We start from the raw sequence: 21184 nt of genomic DNA on the forward strand, positions 1-21184 counted from the left end.
CAAAAGAAGACATGGTCATGCTCCAAGTGCATAAACTAGTTTCCTGTCTTATCCTTTCATTTTTGAGGAAGCTCGCCAGGCACCGAGCGTACATTCTGCTCTGCGTAGCTGTGGCCCACCCCCTCCAGCCCTCTCCTTGCTGTGCTTTAATGTGTATGACATGTAGATTTTCATAACAGGCTAACAAATTGTTTTGTTTTTGAGACAGTCTCTGTCACCCAGGCTGCAGCACAGTGGCATGATCTCAGCTCACTACAACCTCTGCCTCCTGGGTTGAACCAATTTTCCTGCCTCAGACTCCCAAGTAGCTGGGATTACAGGCGTGCACCACCACTCCTGGCTAATTTTTTGTTGCTGCTGTTTTTTTTTTTTGAGACAGAGGCTTGCTGTCTTGCTAGGCTGGAGTACAGTGGTGTGATCTCAGCTGACTGCAACCTCCGCCTCCCAGGTTCAAGTGATTCTCCTGCTTCAACCTCCCAAGTAGCTGGGACTACAGGCACACACCACCACACCCAGCTAATTTTTGTATTTTTAGTAGAGACGGGGTTTCACAATGTTGGCCAGGTTGGTCTCGATCTCTTGACTTCATGATCCACCCGCCTCGACCTCCCCAAGTGCTGGGATTACAGGCATGAGCCACCGTGCCCGGCCCAATATCTTTACTTTAGTAGAGACAGGGTCTTACCATAACCCTTGACCTCAAGTGATCCGCCTGCCTCCCAAAGTGTTGGGATTACGGGTAGATACCAGTTTTTTGAAAGTATCTCCCATTCTACAGTAAGATGCTGACCTTACTGTGGAAATACTGCTGTTTCTGGATACCTACATCCAGTATACTTGTAGCGGCTACTTCATCCAGATGTCGGAAGACAGAGTTTAGAACCTCTCTTAAACGCTTGGTGGATGACTTCTTAAGCGGCTGCAGGAGCACTGCCCGGAAGTTGACTGGTAGTCCATACCTTTTCAGATACACAAAATATGTCAGTTTACTACTAGAAATGCGAAGACGGATAGAAGGAACCTGACAAGACACGAGTACATTCCAAAGATGAAAAGCTTCAACCAACACAGCTTTGTAAAGTCAAACTCGAGCAAAATGCTTAGGGTAGCGGTGATCTCTCTGGATAGAAAAAGCTCTAGAATTTGCTGACCCCCTTCTGATACCTAGTTTTCAACTGTAGAGCAAAACAGGGCATCCCTCTGGCCAGGAGTGACAATTCATGGCGTGTACTCAAGTTGAATGCAGGTAGTTGGACTGAACATTCGGACTCCAAGGTGTTTGTCTAAAACCCAGCTCGGCCATTTTTCTCCACTAAAGGAGAGGCAAAAATCTGGTTTATCAAGGTGGTTATTATTTTCACTGAGTTCTTGGGTAGATAGAAAACAGTTTTAATGTACCTGGTTGTATACCTGAGCACATGGAAACCAGTTGTTGGGGTGAGCTGTTCCTGTGGTTTTAGCCCACACAAAATACAGCAAGTGCTGTAAATGGCAAACAGTTTGTGATTGTTGAAGTATTTTTATACTCTCAGGGAGCAAAGGATTGGATGTTCAGTAGTTAGCACCTGTGTTCCCTCGGGATCCCTAGGCCTTGATGTGAACTCCATCTTTACAGGCCCTTTCACCCACCTACTGCTCTGCTTTGTCCAGGGTAGGGTCTGCCATATACATCAATCCTGGGAGCAGGACCTATTAATATTACTAAGGTTTTACTTTTTTTTTTTTTCTTTTTTGAGACGGGGTCTCGCTCTGTCACCCGGGCTGGAGTGCAGTGGCGCAATCTTGGTTCACTGCAACCTCCGCTTCCTGGGTTCAACCTGTTCTCCTGCCTCAGCCTCCCAAGTAGCTGGGATTATAGGCACCTGCCACCACCACACCAGGCTAATTCCACCACAGTCATTACCAAGTTGTCCTGGAGGCTGTTTATCTATCTAGGACCCTTAAAGCTGAAAGCACTCCTCCCCCAGCAGCGTGGTTGAGGGAGAAGCCTGTCTGTCGTGCTTGCTGTAGTGGTTGGTGGGCGCCGTAGGTCCTTAATGGACATGCACTCCAGCCCTTAACCTTTCCTCAGCCTCTGCGCTCTTCCGACCCTTCCCGGCCCCGTCCTGTCTCTGTGGCACCCATCCTGCTAATAACGCCTTCTCCATTCTGCCCAGAACAAGACCCCACGCCAGGCACAGTGGCTCACACCTGTAATCCCAGCACTTTGGGAGGCTGAGGTGGGCAGATCACCTGAGGTTAGGAGGAGCTGGAGACCAACCTGGCCAACATGGCAAAACCCTCCCTCTACTAAAAATACAAAAAAGTAGCTGGGCATGATGGCGGGCCCCTGTAATCCCAGCTACTAGGGAGGCTGAGACAGGAGAATCTCTTGAACCCGAGAGGCAGAGGTTGCAGTGAGCCAGGAATGTGCCATTGCACTCTAGCCTGGGCAACGAGAGTGAAACTCCATCTCAAAAAAAAAAAAAAAAAAAGGCAAAATAAGCTCTGTTGTTGGTGGTGTGGTTTTGGTTTTCTCTCTGGACTGCCTTGAGGGGTGGGGCTTCCAGGCCGAGGATGGAGGGAGCCCAAGAACACTTTCCGGGAACCACTGGGGCCCTGCAGGCTTCATGAGGGTGGGGACAGGAGCCAGCCAGAGGGTCCACAAGGGGCATGCGGGTAGGGCAGCTGGGGAGAACCCAGATGACACTTGCCCCAAGTGTGGCAGGAACGGTGGGAGCAGACAGCAGGGGATGCAGGGCTGAGGGAGGGTGTATTTGACTCGGAACTGAGCATGTTGCCAACTGCCACAGTCACAGAAAGGAAACAGGTGGAGGGTGGAGAGAAGGCAGGAGCTGGGGCGCCCCCATAGCTCCCGCAGACCCTGTCCATCCTCAGGACAGCCCCAGCTGGGGCATCACTACCACGCACCTCAGCACGGACTCCACAAACACTCTGAGGGCCTTGACGTGGATCCAGGCAATGAAGGCTTCGCTGAAGTTCACCTTGAGCCAGCGCAGCAGGGGGCCCTGGAAGGACAGAAGAGCCAGGTGACCCCTCCTGGCCACCCTGCCCAACACAGAGCCAAGAAAGGACTTGGGTTTTGACAGAGCACGCCCTGAGCTGAGAAGTGCCCAGGAGCCAGAAGCAGAGAGTTGGTCAGACCAGCCCTGGGTCAGGCTCAGGACCTCGAGGTCCAGGGCGCCTGGTGCCGGGGAAGCTCAGCGGGCCAGCCACCCAGTGCATGCACGGGGCCACCGCAGACCGCAGCATGGGGAGCTGGGCAGCCCCTGACCTCAGGGCTTTCAGTGGACAGACAGGGGCTTCTGCCTGACACTGCGCAGCCAGGGAGCCCACCTTCTCAGAGGCTCTGCCCCCAGGGTCCTGGCATCAACCACAGCAGCTGCCTCCCCTCACAGCCCCACCTCACGTGGCCACAGCAGCAGCCACTGATACTGGTGTGGCAGGTCCTCCTGGGAGCTCAGAGTCTTGAAGCAAGAGCTGCGAGCTCCCGCCTGACACTGCAACTGCCCACAAAGATCAGGGGTGGGTTCAGCAAGGGCAGCCAAGGGAGGAGAGCTGAGCTGCCGGCCACCACCCCAGCCAGGGCAGCCAAGGGAGGAGAGCTGAGCTGCTGACCACCACCCCAGCCAGGGCCCTGCCTGTCCCAACTCCAGCCACCTCCAGCCAGGGGCCCGGGGAGAGGCGCCCTGGCCGACAAGCACCCTTCACTCCTGGCGGGGGCAGCTCCAAAGAGGCCCTGCAGATTAGGAGGAAGGCATGATTCTGGCTCCTCAAATTTAAGACCTCAAAAGCCATGTTAGAGAACAGAAAAATGCAAGGATTCCTTTTCCCAGAAGGCGCCTGAGCTGGCGAGGAGATGCGAGCCAGGGACCCCGGATTTGCTTACCTCACCCTCGCCCTCACTCTCTCTCTCTCTGTCGGTCTGCCCCGCAGCAGGCCTATCAGGGTTACCTAGCGGGGTTACCTTAACCTTGTGGTCCGGGAAGGTGGATGATCCCTTTTTAAGAGCAACACAGGAAGTTTGCTAAAGGCACAGAAATGATTTATTAATCTTTCAGCAAACATGCATCACAAACAAATAAATCATTCTCATCCCTGAAAGGCACGCGAGAGCAAGCTCAGGAATTCAGGCCCACCCTGGAGACTCGCGTGCTGGCTAGACTAGAGATATGGTAGGTGCTCACCGGGCTCCTGGAGTGCTGAAGGCAGAGGGAGGGGCAGCGTTAAGGCCTTTGGGTTCCACATTCCAAGCACAGAGCCCATCTCTGGCAGAGGGGTCAGTCCTGAGCCCCCTCCCCTTGCTTGGGCTTGGCCAGGACCCCCATCGCAGGCCGACCAGGCCAGCACCGGGAGGCATTAGTGGAAACGGCTGTCTGCGCTCTGTCAAGGTGGCTCCACCATGCCCAGCCACAGATGCCTTCCTGGCATTCTGGGGACACCTCGGCGTGCAGAGTGCAGGAGATGAGTTGGGCATGCATTTAGGACACTCACCCTTTCCCATTCTGTCTCTGCAAACAGGTGGGAAACACAGGGAAATCGCACTCTGCTCTCAAAGTACACTCAAACCCAGGGCCTGGCCTGTCCCTCTGGTTGACGAGTGACAAAAATGATGTAAGATGTTTGGTCATGGACTTCTAGATAGGCCAGAGGGGTCAGATCCTCAGGAGGCCAGTGGGGCTGACCCAAGCTGAGAGTGCCTCCACCTCCCGCCCACAGAGAGGCCCTGGCAGGGCCCCCAGGGCAGCGTGGGCAAAGGCTACGCCATGTAAACTACGTCAGCTGGAAACCTGAGCCACATGTGGCAGGTGGCAGGCTCCTGTGTGTCACCCAGTTCCCTGGGGGTCTGGCAGGCCTGGGTCAGTGCCCAGGTGGGTGCCAAAGGCCCTGCTTCGCTACATGTCCCCAGCAGGGCCTCCCAACATGGAGGCTGCCATGGCCTAGCCCCATCCAGAGATACTGTGCAGGGTGTCGGGACCAGGACTGAATCGAGCTGGGAAAAAGCCTGGCTAAAGAGAACAGCCGGGGCGTGCCCAGGTAACGAGGGTTTCAGGTGAGCTGAGGCTAAGGAAGGAAACGCTTTGGAGCTCAGCTTTCACTGGGGAAAATCTTTCCTGCCAGGTATCTGGGTCTGTGGGCCCTGCTCTGAGGACTGGAGCACCTAAAAGGCCAGGGGTCCCCAGCTCCAGCTCAGCTCCTCGTCCTCAGGAGGGGACACGCACCCCACAGGCTCAGCCGTAGCCCAGCAGCCTCTGGCTCTGAGGCGTGTCTCACTTGCTGTGCACACACACAATGCACACACACACACATGCACATACACACACATGCACACACACACATATGTGAGCGCCCTGTGCTTCTGTTTTGGGGAAGGAGGGTGAAAAATCCCTATATAAACATTTATATTATCAGCTCTTGTTTCCTTCCTAAAGGGAAACAGACCAGACCAGAGGGGCTCCGAGAACCCCACTATGGGGGCCCTGTGACTCGGTTTGCTCGTGAAGGGGTGGCTGCTCATCTCCAGTCCCTGTGGAAAGGTCGCTAGGTCACTGACAGAGAGGCCAAGCCCCCAGGAGCCCAGAGTACACACTTGATGGCACGGACACCGGGAGCACTCCCTGCCTGCCCGCGGCCATGGCACTCCTCCCCACGGAGGTCCTCCTCACAGTGCTGTGTTCACACAGCGATTTTCCCCCAAAGGCCTCAAGAACATTCTACTCATTCCTCCCACCCCGTCACTAGAGGCTGGACTGGAAGGTGCTCCACAGAACCCTCCCTGGTGGGCACAGGAAGAAGGGCCCAAAAACATTCCACCCAGACAGGCTCCTTCCAAGTTGCCCAACCTAGCCCAGCACCGCAGTGGGAGGACGTGAGTATGGAAGATGCACTTCACGGAGCGGTGGGGTGACCTTCCCAAAGCTCTTCATGGAGCGGTGGGGTGACCTTCCCAAAGCTCTCCTGCTCACATTTCAAATGCAAGCATCTAGTTTTGCTCCCTGGTGAGCTAAGCTGTCCTCCTACATGAAGGGTTTCTGAGTGGCTGTGGTCAGAAGTCTCCAGATAAGCACCCCCTCCGTGCTAAGGACACAGGGGAAGTCAATACAGGGGCTAGTGGCGCCCTGGAAACCTCACGGCTGCAATCTCCAAGGCCCAGCACTGCCCACCCTGCACACAGATGCTCCCGCCTGGAGCCCACGTGCCTTGCTCAGTCCCAGGAAGGCCTGGCGGGTCATCCGGCCAGCTTGCCTCTCAGAGTCTCAGTTTCTCATCCGTACTGTGGAGTTAGCAACCCCTTCCTGGCAGGGCGGTGCTCGGACCGGTGAGAACGTGTGTGGAAAGCGAGGGCTGGGCGGATCCCCGGCTCCCGCTCCCAGCTCCACCACCTGGGCTCCCGTGTGCTCACCGCCCCTCCCCCCAGACCCTGCTCAGGCGTCCCCTGAGAACAGACGGTCCCCATGGTGTGAGCCCAGGAGCCTGGGGACAATGAGAGGGAGAGCTGGAGACTTGGGAGGACTCTTCTATCCCCAGGCCACTGGGTAGGGGCAGGAGGAACTGCTCAATCACATACTCACATACTGTTGCTTCTTATCGGACAGTAGTCTGGCCATCTCCTCCCTTTCCCTTTTAATTTCTTTCTCATCATAGTAAAATTCACGAACAGTGAACCTTAAAACAAGCAAACCATGGGCTTTCACTCAGAAGCTTTCCAGAGGGGCAGAGACGCCCGCAGCAGGAGATGAACGAAACCCGGAGGACACTTACTTGTTTTCTTTGGCCTTGGTTTTGAAATCTTCGATCACTTTTCGAAACAGAGTCACAGTGAAAAGGCCCCCCTCCTTGTCCTCAGTAATGAGTCTGTTGGAGAGAAGCATCTGTTGGCTGGACTCACTGCCAGGCCCTGTGTGGGACTGGGGCTCAGAGGCCCCCGGGGCCTAGTGGCCTGCACTTGGGGTCCCTGGCAGCAGCTGAGGGCTGGGGAACCAAGGACGCTCCCTGAGATTTCCTAACCCCTGGCTGCCTGCCCTTCCCTCCTGCCCCTTCCACACTCCTCCAGGCGAGGGCCTCAGCGGGGCTCGGGGTGCAGGGAGTGCAGGGGCCTGGGCTTCAGCTCCCGCTTATCAAATGCCTGAGAGACCAAGCCCCGCTGGGCCTCCGTCACCTCAGCTGGCACGGGGTGTCCCTGGCTCTGATGTGCCGCCTGATAGTGAAGCAGAGTGGTGGCAACTATCTCACAAGGTCCATTTCACTTGCAATGTCACAAAGTCCTAACGGAACACAGCCCCCCAAGCACCTCTCAAACCAGGACCACTGGGGCCACTGTCTCCAGCAACTCAGGAATTCTTGGGGCCAGCGGTCTAAGCATCTCTGAGTCCTATTGGCCAGAAGACCGGAAGTGGGAGCCCTCAGGGCCAGACACCATCTCGCAGCATGCTGGCAGGGTCACCCTTTCTGTTTCTCACAGCCCATGCCCATAGGGGCTGCCCCCAGGCTCCAGGTATTTCTAGAGTCATCTGTGCAGGCTTTCAGGTGGCTGGTGACAATGAAGGGCCTGAGGCTCTGGTCTGGGAGGCCAGGCCACCTACCAAGGCAGCCGGTCCTGGCGCGGATCCCCAGTGCTTGGCATTTAAGAGCAGTGAATGCTCCTGCCAGCACACCAGCTTCCAGGGCCAACTCCTCCACTCCGGAGCCTTACTCCTCTTCCCTGCCTCCCCTGTAACCTCGGGCTGTGATTGTCCTGTTCCTTGCACCCTTCAATTTAGATCCCGATGATTGCCATCTCCTGGCCCTGGGAGAGCCCCTTCCTGCAGCAGGGGCCCCAGGGCAGAGGCCTTGCACCAGGAGCTCTGTGTGTGGGGAGTCAGATGAACACGCTGGCTGCCTGACGAGCATTCTCAAACCTCTTCAAATTACAAACCACCTCAGCCATACAGAAAGGTATAGAGGAAAATGAGTACCATGCTGGGCGTGGTGGCTCACACCTGTAATCCCAGCACTTTGGGCGGCTGAGGCAGGTGGATCACCTGAGGTCAGGAGTTCGAGACCAGCCTGACCAACATGGTGAAACCCCACCTCTACCAAAAATACAAAAAGTAGCTGGCTGTGTTGGTGCACATCTATAATCCCAGTTACTTGAGAGGCTGAGGTAGGAGAGTTGCTTAAACCTGGGAGGCTGGAGGTTGCAGTGAGCTGAGCTTGTGCCACTACACTCCAGCCTGGGCAACAGAGTGAGCCTCTGTCTCAAAAAAAAGGAAAATGCTCAGCTTTGGATCAGCCACCCAAAACCAAAGCTCCAGCCGGTGAAAGCCCACATGCTCCTACCCCACTATGTGCCACTCACTCCATCCTGGGCCACCACCATCCTGAGCATGGCCTTCCTCCCTGTGACCCATCCCCGCAATTCCCTGTGCACCTGTGTGTGCCTGAGTCACACCCATTTCACATCCATTTCACACCCATTTCAGACCCTCTGCTCCTCTGCAGCGGCCTTTCCCCTTCGTCCCTCCTGACACACGGGGCCCGGCATCCTTGGTTCCCCCGCCACGCAGTGTCCCATGATGGACACAGTTTGTAACCTGCTCTCCGCCTGTCACTCTGCCAGGGTCCACTGGCCGCCCCTGCTCTGGCCCCCGCACGCCACACACCGAGGCTGCTTTTCCCTCCCGGCTCCCGCTGTGGCCGTTCACTGGGCAGCTGCTCAGGCCAGGGCTGGCTTCCCCCTCTGGCAGGGAAGAATTGATGCTGAGCCGAGAATGCAGAGCCAGAATGCCGCAGAGGCAATGGCATGGAGAGGCTGCTCAGCCAGGTGGGGCCAGGGCAGCCTTCCCAGGGCAGGGGCAGTGAAGTGAAGTTTTGAAAGAGGAAGGCGCTCTGGCATGTGACAAGGTGTGCGACGCTGACAGAATTCCGGGCCAAGGGACAGGAGAGGGCCCAGGTGTGGAGGGCTGGGGGGCCTTACACCCTCAGGGCATGTTTGGTGGTTGGGTGCCCTGAAGCACCCACACATGCACCCCAGGGCCCCTGGGAGCAAGCTGGGGTCTCACTTACTTGGTTGATCGAGGGACCACCATGTCGGAGAGAGATTCGTAGGTTTTTTGCCATTGTGAGTAGTTTGGTCTGCAAGAACACAGAATCATTCTGTGATTTTTTGCAGAAAAGGCTCTTGGGTGTCCTGAGTGCTTAGGAAGCTGCACACCCCTTTTCCTGAGGGCCTGAAGGTGAGCAGGGATGGGGTCAGAGGGAACCCTAACCTCCCCTGAGGCCCGGCTGTGCCCATGGGGAATGCCCTGCCCAGCCTCCCCAGGGTACCCACAGAAGTCCCTTTGTGAAGAGCTATGGATACACTTGGGGCTCACTAACAACCGTCCAATCTGGGCCCCTTGCGGCCTTGGGCAAGCTAACCAACCTCTCCAGCCTCAGGACGATGGGAATCACCAGACTTCCCCGGCCTTTGGTGAGGATGAAATAAAATAATGTCGACCACGCGTTGGGTATATAGCAAGCGCTCAATAAATGGCTGCTTCTGTCATGGCCACAACCTCCATCACAGCCGCAGGCAGGGCCCCACGAAGGAATGACTGTTTCCCGGGAACTGGGGCTGGGCAGGGAGCATCTTCGTCCACTCCGCCCAAGTCACCAACGGGCCCACCTTCCCCTCTACTGGGCAGGGCCAGTTGCCTTCGTGATCGCTCAGCACAGGCTGAGACACCCACTTGCCCAGCACTCACTTGGGGACGATGACCAGAAGTGTGATGAGATATTCAGAATCCAGCACGAAGTCCTCCTTGCTCACAATATCACTCAGTGTCCGGGTGAAGAGGTTCCCCCTAAAAGGCAGGTGGAACAAAGGGTGTGAAAGGTGTGAGCAGAAAGGGACACAGTGACCCCACAAACCCATGCCCAGGCACTGGGGCTGAGGGGCAGTTCTCAAGGAAGGATGGGCACCAGGGATGCTGGAGCCTAGAAGAACACAGCAATTCTCAGCAATGATTGCTCCCTGCCAACTTCAGGGCCAGGCTCTGTGCTGGGGTCACAGCTGCTGCCTCCTCCCCTCTAGGGACAGGAAGGCTGGCAGGGCCTCAGGTACCATCACCCATCACCCCAGGGGCTGCCAAATCCAACACCTCAGTGACCTGCACTGCCCCGGTGCGCGGTGCCAGCCACAGCTGCTACAGGAGGGGGGCCTCGGGGGGCAGGCAGCTAAAGTTACTCAAGTGTCAACACCATGGCCAGCTCTTGGAGCTGCGTGAACCATCCTCGATAGAGTTCCATGTCACTTTACGGGCCTCCCAGCCCAGCAGCCAGGGGACACTCACCTGAAATAGCTTTCTACATGCCCAGTGGACCTGGTCTGAGTGGAGGGTATGGTATTATTGGCACATGGATCAAGGCTGTCAGATCAGCAAATGGGCCAAGATAAACTACCCAGGCTGTATGCGGGACCAGCACAGGGGCGGTGACGTCGGCACAGAGTGCTTCCCTGGGAAATCGCTCTCCAGCACTCAGCCGTGGCCAAAGCTTTAAAGGCAATGGGAAAACCCTCCTTAGGGAGCCTGTGTGGCTTCTTTGCTGTCTCCTGCCTGAACATCACTGACCAGCTGCATGGCCGTGGATAAAGCCCTTAGGTTCCTTCTCCCTGGGCACCACACGCATGAGCCTCCCTGTCCTAGAACTGAACACATTACCCTTACACTGTCCCACCTCTCTCCCTGGCTCACCTCTGAACCCCCAACACGAAGCCAACTTTCCACACGTTTGTTGAATGAATAACTATGAGCTCTGCAAGTGCAAAAATTGTATTGTATTCTGCTTTATATCTTTAGGGTCTAGCACCAGGCCTGAGGGCACAGTGCATACTTGGGACGTGTACAACAAAAGAAGAAAAGAGAGTGCAGAGAAGGGAGTTAGAAACGTTCATCCCTCTTCTTACGCTGCCCTCCTATACTTGCTGTATGTGCTCAGTAAATCAATTTAAAGTCACCGCAAATCAATGGATGATCAATGAATGACAGAACCTCACCAGTTGAGTGAAGAGGCTGGACCAGATGTTTGCTCAAATCCCAACCAGTCCTGAAGAAATCCATCACATCCATCACAGGGTGATGCTGTGCGAGTGGACGGCCCCATGGTGTGTGGGCTGCAAGCCAGAGTGGACGGATGACCCATCCCCACTTAGGGCTCTCTGTCCTGGCGCCTGGCCTCTATCCCATACTCCAGAGCTCATGCCCACTTACTTTTGACATGAAGCCAGGCATCCAACAGCAATGGTTTGCAGTTGAAGTGGGCTTTTTTTTTAGACAGAGTTTCGCTCTTGTTGCCCAGGCTGGAGTGCAGTGGCGTGATCTTGGCTCACTGCAACCTCCTCCTCCCAGGTTCAAGCAATTCTCCTGCCTCAGCCTCCCGAGTAGCTGGGATTACAGGTGCGTGCCACTACGCCCAGCTAATTTTGTATTTTTAGTAGAGACGAGGTTCCTCCATGTTGGTCAGGCTGGTCTCAAACTCCTGGCCTCAGGTGATCCGCCTGCCTCAGCCTCCCAAAGTGCTGGGACTACAGGCATGAGCCACTGCGCCTGGCCTAAAAATCATCTATGGTTTTTAATTTTCTTTCCACTAATGTACCATTTGCTTTTTTCACAAGAAGACAGCTGGCCCAGTGACCCTCAGAAGTAGACTGCAGAAGTGGGGGTACCTCCCAGGTAACATTCTCTTTGCTTACAGTAGTGGGCCAATCACGGGGAGGGCAGTTGGTTCGGGGCTCCCTGCATCACTTCCCTTCTCTGGAGTTGGGGCCAAGTGTAGGTATCACACTGAAAACTCTACAACTGACCAGGGTTCTCAGAGAACAACCAACAGCATCAGATCCAGAGCCTGGGGGACTGGGCTGCTCCTCCATGCCAACCCCACCCCACCCTGTTCAGGAGCAGCCTCCCCAGCAGGAGCTCACCTGGCTTCTCTCTCCTTTTTTTTTTTTTGGAGACAGAGTCTCACTCTTTGCCCAGGCTGGAGTGCAGTGGTGATCTCAGCTCACTGCCACCTCTGTCTCCCAGGTTCAAGTGATCCTCGTGCCTCAGCCTCCCAAGAAGCTGGAATTACAGGTGCACACCACCATGCCCAGCTAGTTTTTGTATTTTTAGTAGAGATGGGGTTTCACCATGTTGACCAGGTCAAACTCTTAGCCTCATGTGATCCGCCCACCTCAGCCTCCTAAAGTGTTGGGATTACAGGCGTGAGCCACCATGCCTGGCTACATGGCTTCTCTTACACACCTCCAACAATGGGACACTCACTACCTCACAAGACAGTCCCTGTCACTGCATTGCTGAGTTTACACTTTTCTCTGGCATCTCTACCATCAACTGTTCTGTCAGCGGAGCCTGCTCCCTCTCCCACACAGTGGTTCTTCAGGTGGGTGGAGAAGGCACCTGAGTCCCTGAGGCTGCTCTGCTCTTGGCCACAGAGCCCACTACCCTGCTGCGCTTTGCAACGGGCCGTGCTCTGATATCCTGGCCTCCTGTCACCCCCAGGGGCCCTCTGTGCAGCCTCCACAGGGGAGGACTGGGTGCAGCACCCAGGCACCCTGGAGAAGCCGGGAGACGGAAGCGTGCGGTGAGGAGCAGCACGGCCACATCCTCTTCCCTGGGCATATGCACGGGGTGTGATCACCCTCGCCTGGCCCTTTCCTCCTCTCCCAGCACGCGGCTCTTGGAGAGTTGAGAGTGCCTCCACCTGTCTGTCTGTCTCAGTGTCATGCACGGGCACAGACTCCCAGGTGGCCCAGTGGCAGGACAATCAAACACTACGCCCCTGCCAGGACTCGCCCTCGCCAGATGTGGAGGCTGGTGAATACACACATGAATTTCTTTTCCAGGTTCTCCAGGTTTGTCTTCAGAGTGTTGTAGGCGGCCGTTCGGGACTTCAGGTCCATCTCGATCTGTGCCAGTTGCTGTTTGGGAAAGCACAAGCTCCTGGTGACCTTGAGCACTGAAGGAGTTGGCTGAACTTTTTGAAATGGCCACAAGAGCTCATGGTGCGTTCAAGAAAAAGAACTGCCCTGGCCATTTGCCAGGATGGCTTCCGTTTACCAGCATTCGGCCCTTCCAAGGAGCCCCTGTGTGGCATCCAGGTGCCAAGCCATGATGGCTTTTTTTTTTTTTTTGAGACGGAGTCTCGCTCTGTCGCCCAGGCTGGAGTGCAGTGGCCGGATCTCAGCTCACTGCAAGCTCCGCCTCCCGGGTTCCCGCCATTCTCCTGCCTCAGCCTCCCGAGTAGCTGGGACCACAGGCGCCGCCACCTCGCCCGGCTAGTTGTTTGTATTTTTAGTAGAGACGGGGTTTCACCGTGTTAGCCAGGATGGTCTCGATCTCCTGACCTCATGATCCGCCCGTCTCGGCCTCCCAAAGTGCTGGGATTACAGGCGTGAGCCACCGCGCCCGGCCCATGATGGCTTTTCTAGGATGACTCAATGAGCCCAACCTTTCCTGATTTCAAGCCCATCCCGAACAGTCAGGACATCCCACACCCGCACCTACCCTCTTGGGCTCCGCTGGAGGGCAGCTCAGGCTGACCCCAATCGTTGCTTCCAGGAGGACCCGACATTGCCTGGCCCTCACAAATGCCCACATCTCCTGGCTCGGCTGTGCCAATATCCCTCGCATGTGTTGGCAGGGGCAAGGAGGTGCAGTGGACAGAAACAAGACAGGCCCAGGCTCAAGCCACGCCCTCCTGCTTTCTGGCCGACTGGCTCAGGTTCCCCATTTGTTCCAGAGCGCGGATAATGCCAGTGCTGAGAGCCGACTGTGCCAGGCTCCTTCCCATTCCCTCCTCGCAGCCCCATGCAGTAACACCCCACCAGCTTAGGCAGCCGGCCACGGCGGGAGCATTTACACCACGGCCATCCACAAATGCTACAGGCCAGCACACGGCTGCTGACGGGAGAACCTCAAGAGTCAATAGATGAAGAAAATGGGTGCTCCAAAGAATGCCAACAGCTTTAGTCTAAATATATACATTTTTATACATGGATGAATCCATTGTAAACTTTTAAACATTGGTTACCTTTTGGGAGAATAAAGGGAATGGGGGTGATGATCACAGCTCGAATGATTTTATTATTTTAAAGATAAAATCATAAAATAATTTTAAAGATAAAATAATTAAATATAAATAAAATGATAAAAACGATTAAATTAAATGATTATATTCAAATGGTAGGCTGGGCAAGGTAGCTCATGCCTATAATCCCAGCAATTTGGGAGGCCGAGGCGAGAGGATCACCTGAGGTCAGGAGTTTGAGACCAGCCTGGCCAACATGGTAAAACCCTGTCTCTACTAAAAATACAAAAATTGGCTGGGCATGGTGGTGGACGCCTGTAACCCCAGCTACTCAGGAGGCTCAGGCAGGAGAATTGCTTGAACCCGGGAGGCGGAAGTTGCAGTGAGCTGAGATCGCGCCACTACACTCCAGCTTGGGTGACAGAGTGAGACTTTGTCTCAAAAAATATATATAATAAAATGGGCCAGGCACGGTGGCTCATGCCTGAAATCCTAGCACTTTGAGAGGCTGAGGTGGGCAGATTGCCTGAGCTCAGGAGTTTGAGACCAGCCTGGGCAACATGGTGAAATCCTGTCTCTACTCAAAATACAAAAAAGTTAGCTGGGCATGGTGATGTGTGCCTATAATCCTAGTTACTCAGGAGGCTGAGGCAGGAAAATTGCTTGAACCCAGGAGGTGGAGGCTGCAGTGAGCCGAGATCTCACCACTGCACTCCAGGCTGGGCAACACAGTGAGACTCTGTCTCAAAAATAGTAATAATAATAAAATGATAAAAATGATAATTAAAGATTTAAAGTGATTATTTTAAAGATAAAAACTAAATGTTTTTCTCTTTACATTTTGCCATGTTTGTTTTTTTATAAAATTCATCTTTTTATAATAATTTTTAAAACTTTCAAGTTTGAAACGATTATAGATTCACAGGATGTTGCAAAAATAGTACACAGAAATCCTAAGTACTCTCCATGCAGTTTCCCACAGTGATTTCCCACACCTCACTATACAACTATACTATTCTGCACTATACAACTGCATACTATATTGCAACTATATTGTACGACTATACAACTATATTAAACTCTTCTGCACTATAGAAGTATACTGTGATACTATATAGTATACAGCATTATGCAACTATATAACTATATGATTACTATTCTGCACTATACAGCTCTATTACTATACCGTACTGTCCTATACAACCACACTATACTATTCTGCACCATACCATCATAGTGCAGTATCATAACCAGGAAACTGACATGGGTACAATCCACAGATCTTGCTTTTTAAAATAAGATTTGTATATTTTTGGGGGAAAAAAAGGCAAAAAAAAAAAAATACTGCTTGTCTTTATTTTTCTGATTTCATCACAAGTCAATGAAAAATTGCTGAGAGGTATTTGGGAGCAAGTAAAACAATGGTGGGAACTAGTGTTTTGGAACCAGTAAGGCCCACATTTAAATGCCAGTTCTAACTTTTACTGGCTGTGTGACCTGATATAAGCTCCTTGACCTCTCTGAGCAAAGTGACCCAGAATTATTGTGAGATAATAGAGTCTCCTTTGACTAAATGTCTCTAGTTGACAGATTGAGACCTCTCATTGGCAGAACGAGGCTGAGGCGGGGGGTGTCACACTGTGTTCCCGGTGTAGGAAGGACTGAGGGAGCCAACACCCCGGAGCCTCTGCCCCTGCTCCCGCCAGGAGCTGCTTCTTCATGGTGGGGCCAGTCCAGGGCTTCCTTGGGAACTGGTACCACGCACACAGTCAACCCACAGGCTCTGGTCCCCAAGACCTGCATCCCCATCCCGGCATAATACTCCAACTGTGGCAGGCCCTGGATCGTGCACTCAACACCTCAGCTTCCTCTTCTGCACTCAGAGGAAAGCGATGTCCACCCCATGGCATGAGGTGGATAGTAAGAGAGCCCAGCACAGTCTCGGGCACATCTGGAATGCCACCAAACCAGTGCCCTCCTTTCTTCCTGCTAAAGGCGCTCTTAGGGTGCTCTGGACTGGAGAAGCCAGGTCTTCCCTACAGCCCCTCTGCCCCCTCCATGTGCTCCAGGGGCCCTCCACACTGAGTCTGGCATCCCTGGGACTCAGAGAATCCCAAACTGGCCCATGGTGAGGCAGGGAAGGGCCAGCCCCACCAGCCACCGTGTGCTTCCAGTTCCTTGGTGGACATGCACAGCGCCCTCTGAAGGGAACACCTGGCACAGGTGCTCTGGGCAGCCCCTCGTTGAAGGGCCTTCCAGAATCACTGCCTGATCGTTCCAGCAGGGGCCTGGGCCCCTTTGATGTTAGCAGCCCCTGAGGTGCTCCACCCAGATTCCCGAGCTTTCTGGCCCCACCCTACTTTCCAGGAGACCTGCAGGAGTTGCCAGAGGACAGGTCAGAGGCCCAGCTCCACCCTGACCCTTGGCCACAGTCACAGTAGAGAACTGGGCGCCTTTGTTCCTGGCCCAGGCTGAGACTCTCCCACAGCCATGAGGGCCAGCAGGAGACGGGACACATTAGGGGCTCAGTGTTTTGTGGCAGAAGGGAGGGCTAGGCCATCAGAAACCATCAGCCTCAGTCTCACAGTCCTTGTCACTCTCGCCGTCAGTGATGATACAGAGAAGTCACCCGGCTCCAGGTGCCCACAGCATCCCCTGGGACTCGAGTCACAGGGTGTTCATTTTTCAAGTGGAGTGGAGGCCATTGTTGAACAGGACAGAGGACTGTTGGGACACTTACTGCCTCTCCATTGTCACAAGTGGAGAGCGAAGAGCTGGTGCAGTGTCTCAAGAGGTGAGGGCTCCCAAGCCAAACTCTCCACTTAAAGCAAATAGCTTTGCAGGTGAACAATCCCCTGGGGACTAGAGGTGTCAGGTTCCTAGGAGTAGATGATGGGGGAGCTGCCTTCACCATTAGTAACTTTTTTTTTTTGGTGGGGGGATGGAATCTCATTCTGTTGCCCAAGCTGGAGAGCAGCGTAACCTCCGCCTCCCGGATTCAAGCGATTCTCCTGCCTCAGCCTCCCGACTAGCTGGGACTACAGGTGCGTGCCACCACGCCCAGCTAATTTTTGTATTTTTTAGTAGAGACGGTTTCACCATATTGGACAGACTGGTCTCGAACTCCTGACCTTGTGATCCACCCACCTTGGCCTCCCAAAGTGCTGGGATTACAGGCGTGAGCCACCGTGCCTGGCCACCATCAGTAACTTTTGAAAAAAGAAGTGGAGCAGCAAGTGAACGGGTGCTGGGCCCTCGAGGGGAGGCCAGGGGACTGACTCTTTCTCTGTCCAGGGCTGCCCTAAAACCCCAAACCTGCCCGCTGCATGGAAGGAGGCCACCCCTCAGAAACCCAGAGGCCCAGTCAGGGCAGGCTGAGGCTGTTGACAGGGGGGCCCTACCCAGGCTCAGACCCCAGGCTCTTGCCCGCCTGACCCACCAGTCAGGTGTCCCCCAGAGCAGTCCCTTTTCTCACCTTGGCTATTGTGTCCACCACGCTCACGAGCGGCTGCTTGGCAGGGTATTTGGCCATGTCCCATTCAAAGTGGGTCACAAAGGATGTTAAGTCAACTGGAAGAATACAAACACATTTCAACACATGAGCCTGCGCTCTGCGTCCACGATCGAGACTTCAGAATCCCAAGTCAAGCATCACCGTGGACATGAAGGCAGCCATCACGGGCAACGCCGATGGGCAGGCACAGGGCTCGGGAAAGCAAACATTCCCTGTGGGAGCAGGGAGCTGTGAGCCCGTGGGAGCTGTCAGCCCAAGCACTAGACAGTTTCAACCCTCACTGTCCATTTCAAAGAAGGCATTTTCCACATTAGCAAAATACTGGACTTTGTGACTGTGGTTTATATTAAATGGCAGGGAGGTGCATTTTTCAGTATATGCTATTTAGAGAAAAGTCTCTGATGAACAGACCACACCAGTGTTTTCACGCATTTCCTTTTTTTCTTTTCTTTCCACCAAACCCGCTGCCTTCAGAATGTCTCTGGCTCATTCTAACCAGGTGTGGGGTGGAGAGAGCCCCGGAATTGAGGTCAGAAAGAAGTAACACTAAATAAACCTTAGCTGACTCAACCCTTAGGCTAGGAGAGAATCCATTTCCGTACCTGAGACACAGCGGAGTGGCACCTTGCCTGCTCTCTTCAGATTAGTTCACCACACGCTTAAAGAGAGCTACCTGGGCCAGCTGCCCCAGGACCTGACCTCTTTTAATACGCCGGTCTATGGAAGAGCGGGAAATTCCCCAGAAGCTGCAGGGCCACAGTGGCCCCTGGAATTCCTGCACCCCTGGCAGAGGGCCCTTCCTATGGCGGATGTCCCAGACCGGGCTCCCTGTGCACCTGCACTTCCCGGTCTATCCTGGTGCATGAAAGGGGACTGTCACGCTCACTCCACACCCATCACCCTGCTGGGGACACACACTAGACACCATGCCCTGCCCAAGGTCCACAGGGAGACCCCTAGGCAGACACACCACAGAGAGCTGGGGGCCCGGCGATAACCTCCTGGAGTGCTAAGGGAGGACAAAGAGCTGGCGCCGGCTCCTGCTAGGGAGGATGGAGACCCTCCACTGGGACACAGACATGGTATTCACGCGGAGGCTAAGGGGAAGAGGAGGCAGCCATGTGGCCAGTGATGGAGGGCGTTGGGTGTCAGGCAAGGAGGGCTGGCAGTGCTATGTGCTCAGGGCACTGTGAGTCAGAGAAGAGGGAGTGTGGACAGACGCTGAACAGGAAGGGGTAGGATCGGTCACCAAGGGTCATGTCTGCACTTCACCGAGTGCCAAAAACAACACTAGATCCCACCCACTCAGCCCCTGGCACGGGAATTGGACTGAGATTCCTCCAACCCCGCCAGTGGCGGCCAGTGGGGTCACCAATTAAGACTCCAGCCGACCAAGGGGAGCAGGCTGGGGATGCTCACACACTCTGGGGGAGTCCTCTGAGGCTGGCATGGAGGAGGCTCCAGGGGAGAAGCAAGCAGGAACGTGGGAGGGAGAGGGTGGTGCCAAGAGGAGTGGGAGGGGCCGTGGGAGGGAAAAGGAGGACAGGGGAGGAGCCACTGGACAGGGTGCAAGGCAATGACGCGGGCCTGGTGCCACCAGCTTTCCCATTGGGTGGCTGGGTGGAGGGAGAGAAGTACACTAAGCCGGGCAGCCATGGAGGTGGGAGGGATGGGGACGGAGGAGAAGAGGCAAGTTCTGCCTGGGACAAGCTTGAGTTTGACATGTGGGTGGATAGGTCCCCAAGAAGCAGATGGGAATGAAATGGGACACAGAGGAGGAAACCGGGCTGGGGAAGAAATGCCAGCGTGTGAGATATAGGAAAGGCCTGAAGATAACAGGACGATGATGGTGACAATGACCATTAAAGCAGCTGGCACTTACTGCTGCTGACCTTGGGCCAAGACACATAAATTATTCCATTTAATTTATTCTTCAACACTATTCAAACCCTATGATGATCTCAATTTACAGATGAGGAAACTGGCACAGAGCAAGCTATGGAAACTCCAGGATAAAGGGAGACAATGCATGAAACACCTAACGCCCTGCTTGGCCCATGGCAGGACCACAGCTCCCTTCCCTGCCACATCCACTAAGTGGACACAGTCATGCAGCAGGTGGAACCTGCCCAGGAACCACACTCAGACAGCTTCTAGACCACCGGGACTCGAAGGACGTCTTTGGGAGAATTTGTTTTACAGACTTAGGACGCTGGTGTTGGAATTAACATGGCAAGTCCTGGCCTGTTGACAAGAGTACCTCTGAGGCACTAAGGGTGGGACCCTGATCCAATGGAATTCGAGGCCATGTAAGAAGGGACAGCAGAGTGTTGGATCCGTGCTCTCTCTCTCCTCACGCAGGCACCAAGGAAAGGCCATGGGACGACACAGCAAGAAGGTGGCCATCTACAAGCCAGGCAGAGAGCCCTCAGGAGAAACCAGGTTGTCCGATCTTAGTTTGTGGTTTAAGCTGCCAAGTCAGTGGTATTTTGTGACAGCAGTCCAGGCTGACTCAGACATTGGTATTAGTTTGGGTATTAATACAGGTTTTGATATTGCCACACACAGTGGGAATGACCTTGTAGCAAGGGTGCAGGCTGGGGAGGAAGTGAGAGCAGGAAGTGGTCAGAAGGTAACCAGGAGGATTGGGAGGACTCCTCCTGCGGCAGGAACAGAAGCGAAACTCACCTCCAGGACCCCATTGCACAAGCACAGGCAAGTTCACCTCCCACCATGGGCCCAGAGCCATCCCACAAGCCAGGAACCAGTCTCAAGGCACCAAGCGGCAGCCCAGGATGGGAGATGGCAAGGCGGTGTGTGCCATCCCATCCATCTCTTCCCTCCACCTCCTACCTCATGCCCTCTGGGAGATGGCAAGGCGGTGTGTGCCATCCCATCCATCTCTTCCCTCCACCTCCTACCTCATGCCCTCTGGGAGATGGCAAGGCGGTGTGTGCCATCCCATCCATCTCTTCCCTCCACCTCCTACCTCATGCCCTCTGGGAGATGGCAAGGCGGTGTGTGCCATCCCATCCATCTCTTCCCTCCACCTCCTACCTCATCCCCTCTGAAATCCCAGGCAAGTCCCCACAACTTCCCACTCTCCTCTCATGGCTGCCCCTGTCCTTCAAAATGTAGGACAGGGAAAGACCAGCTCCTTCCAGGGGTGGCCCAACTGTCCCTGCTCCTGCTGGCCTGAACTCCACTCCTTGTGCTGTCTCAGGTTCCTCAAGGACAGTGACTGTGACTCACTGGTCTCTGTGCTCCCAGAGCCTGTCACAGTGCCCTGCACAGAGCAAGTGCTCCATAAACATGCTCAAAATACTGACAGACTCCTCCTGGCAACCATGACTGTGGTATCAGCTTGCACTGTCTACGTGGCTTGAAAGAGATACATTTCAGATCAAGCTTGTGTCTCTGGCCATTTGCACCAAGTCCAAGGCCTTCATGGCATTCAAACCAAAGGGCTGAGGTCTCCCTTTCCATCTGCAGCATCCCTGCCCTATAACTCCTCCAAGACTGAACCTGCTTCTTGAAGCTTGGTCTTTGTTTCCATCACAGCGCATGTGGCACTAAGAGTCTGTCCCCAGCAAGGCTGTGGCTTCCAGAAGGTGAAGGCTG

The 21184-nt window shown here is 54.6% G+C and overlaps 1 protein-coding gene across 3 annotated transcripts in view; it reads right to left on the reverse strand.

Moving 5' to 3' along the window:
* Positions 1-21184, reverse strand: part of ATP6V1C2 (ATPase H+ transporting V1 subunit C2) — a 60813-nt gene that overhangs the window by 1929 nt on the left and 37700 nt on the right. For 2 of the 3 annotated variants that reach the window (XM_033176560.1, XM_033176562.1), the window contains 9 exons: positions 17525-17619; positions 12849-12940; positions 9726-9824; positions 9046-9114; positions 6763-6855; positions 6573-6666; positions 3890-4027; positions 2911-3008; positions 827-959 (listed from right to left, as the gene is read on the reverse strand). In XM_033176560.1, the coding sequence (XP_033032451.1) occupies positions 827-959; positions 2911-3008; positions 3890-4027; positions 6573-6666; positions 6763-6855; positions 9046-9114; positions 9726-9824; positions 12849-12940; positions 17525-17619 (911 nt within the window). The remainder of the gene's footprint in view (positions 1-826; positions 960-2910; positions 3009-3889; positions 4028-6572; positions 6667-6762; positions 6856-9045; positions 9115-9725; positions 9825-12848; positions 12941-17524; positions 17620-21184) is intronic. The other variant, XM_033176561.1, reaches the window with a different exon arrangement.

The sequence above is a fragment of the Trachypithecus francoisi genome, unplaced genomic scaffold (genome assembly GCF_009764315.1).
Source record: "Trachypithecus francoisi isolate TF-2019V2 unplaced genomic scaffold, Tfra_2.0 Lachesis_group17, whole genome shotgun sequence".
In the NCBI taxonomy this organism is placed as follows: domain Eukaryota; kingdom Metazoa; phylum Chordata; class Mammalia; order Primates; family Cercopithecidae; genus Trachypithecus; species Trachypithecus francoisi.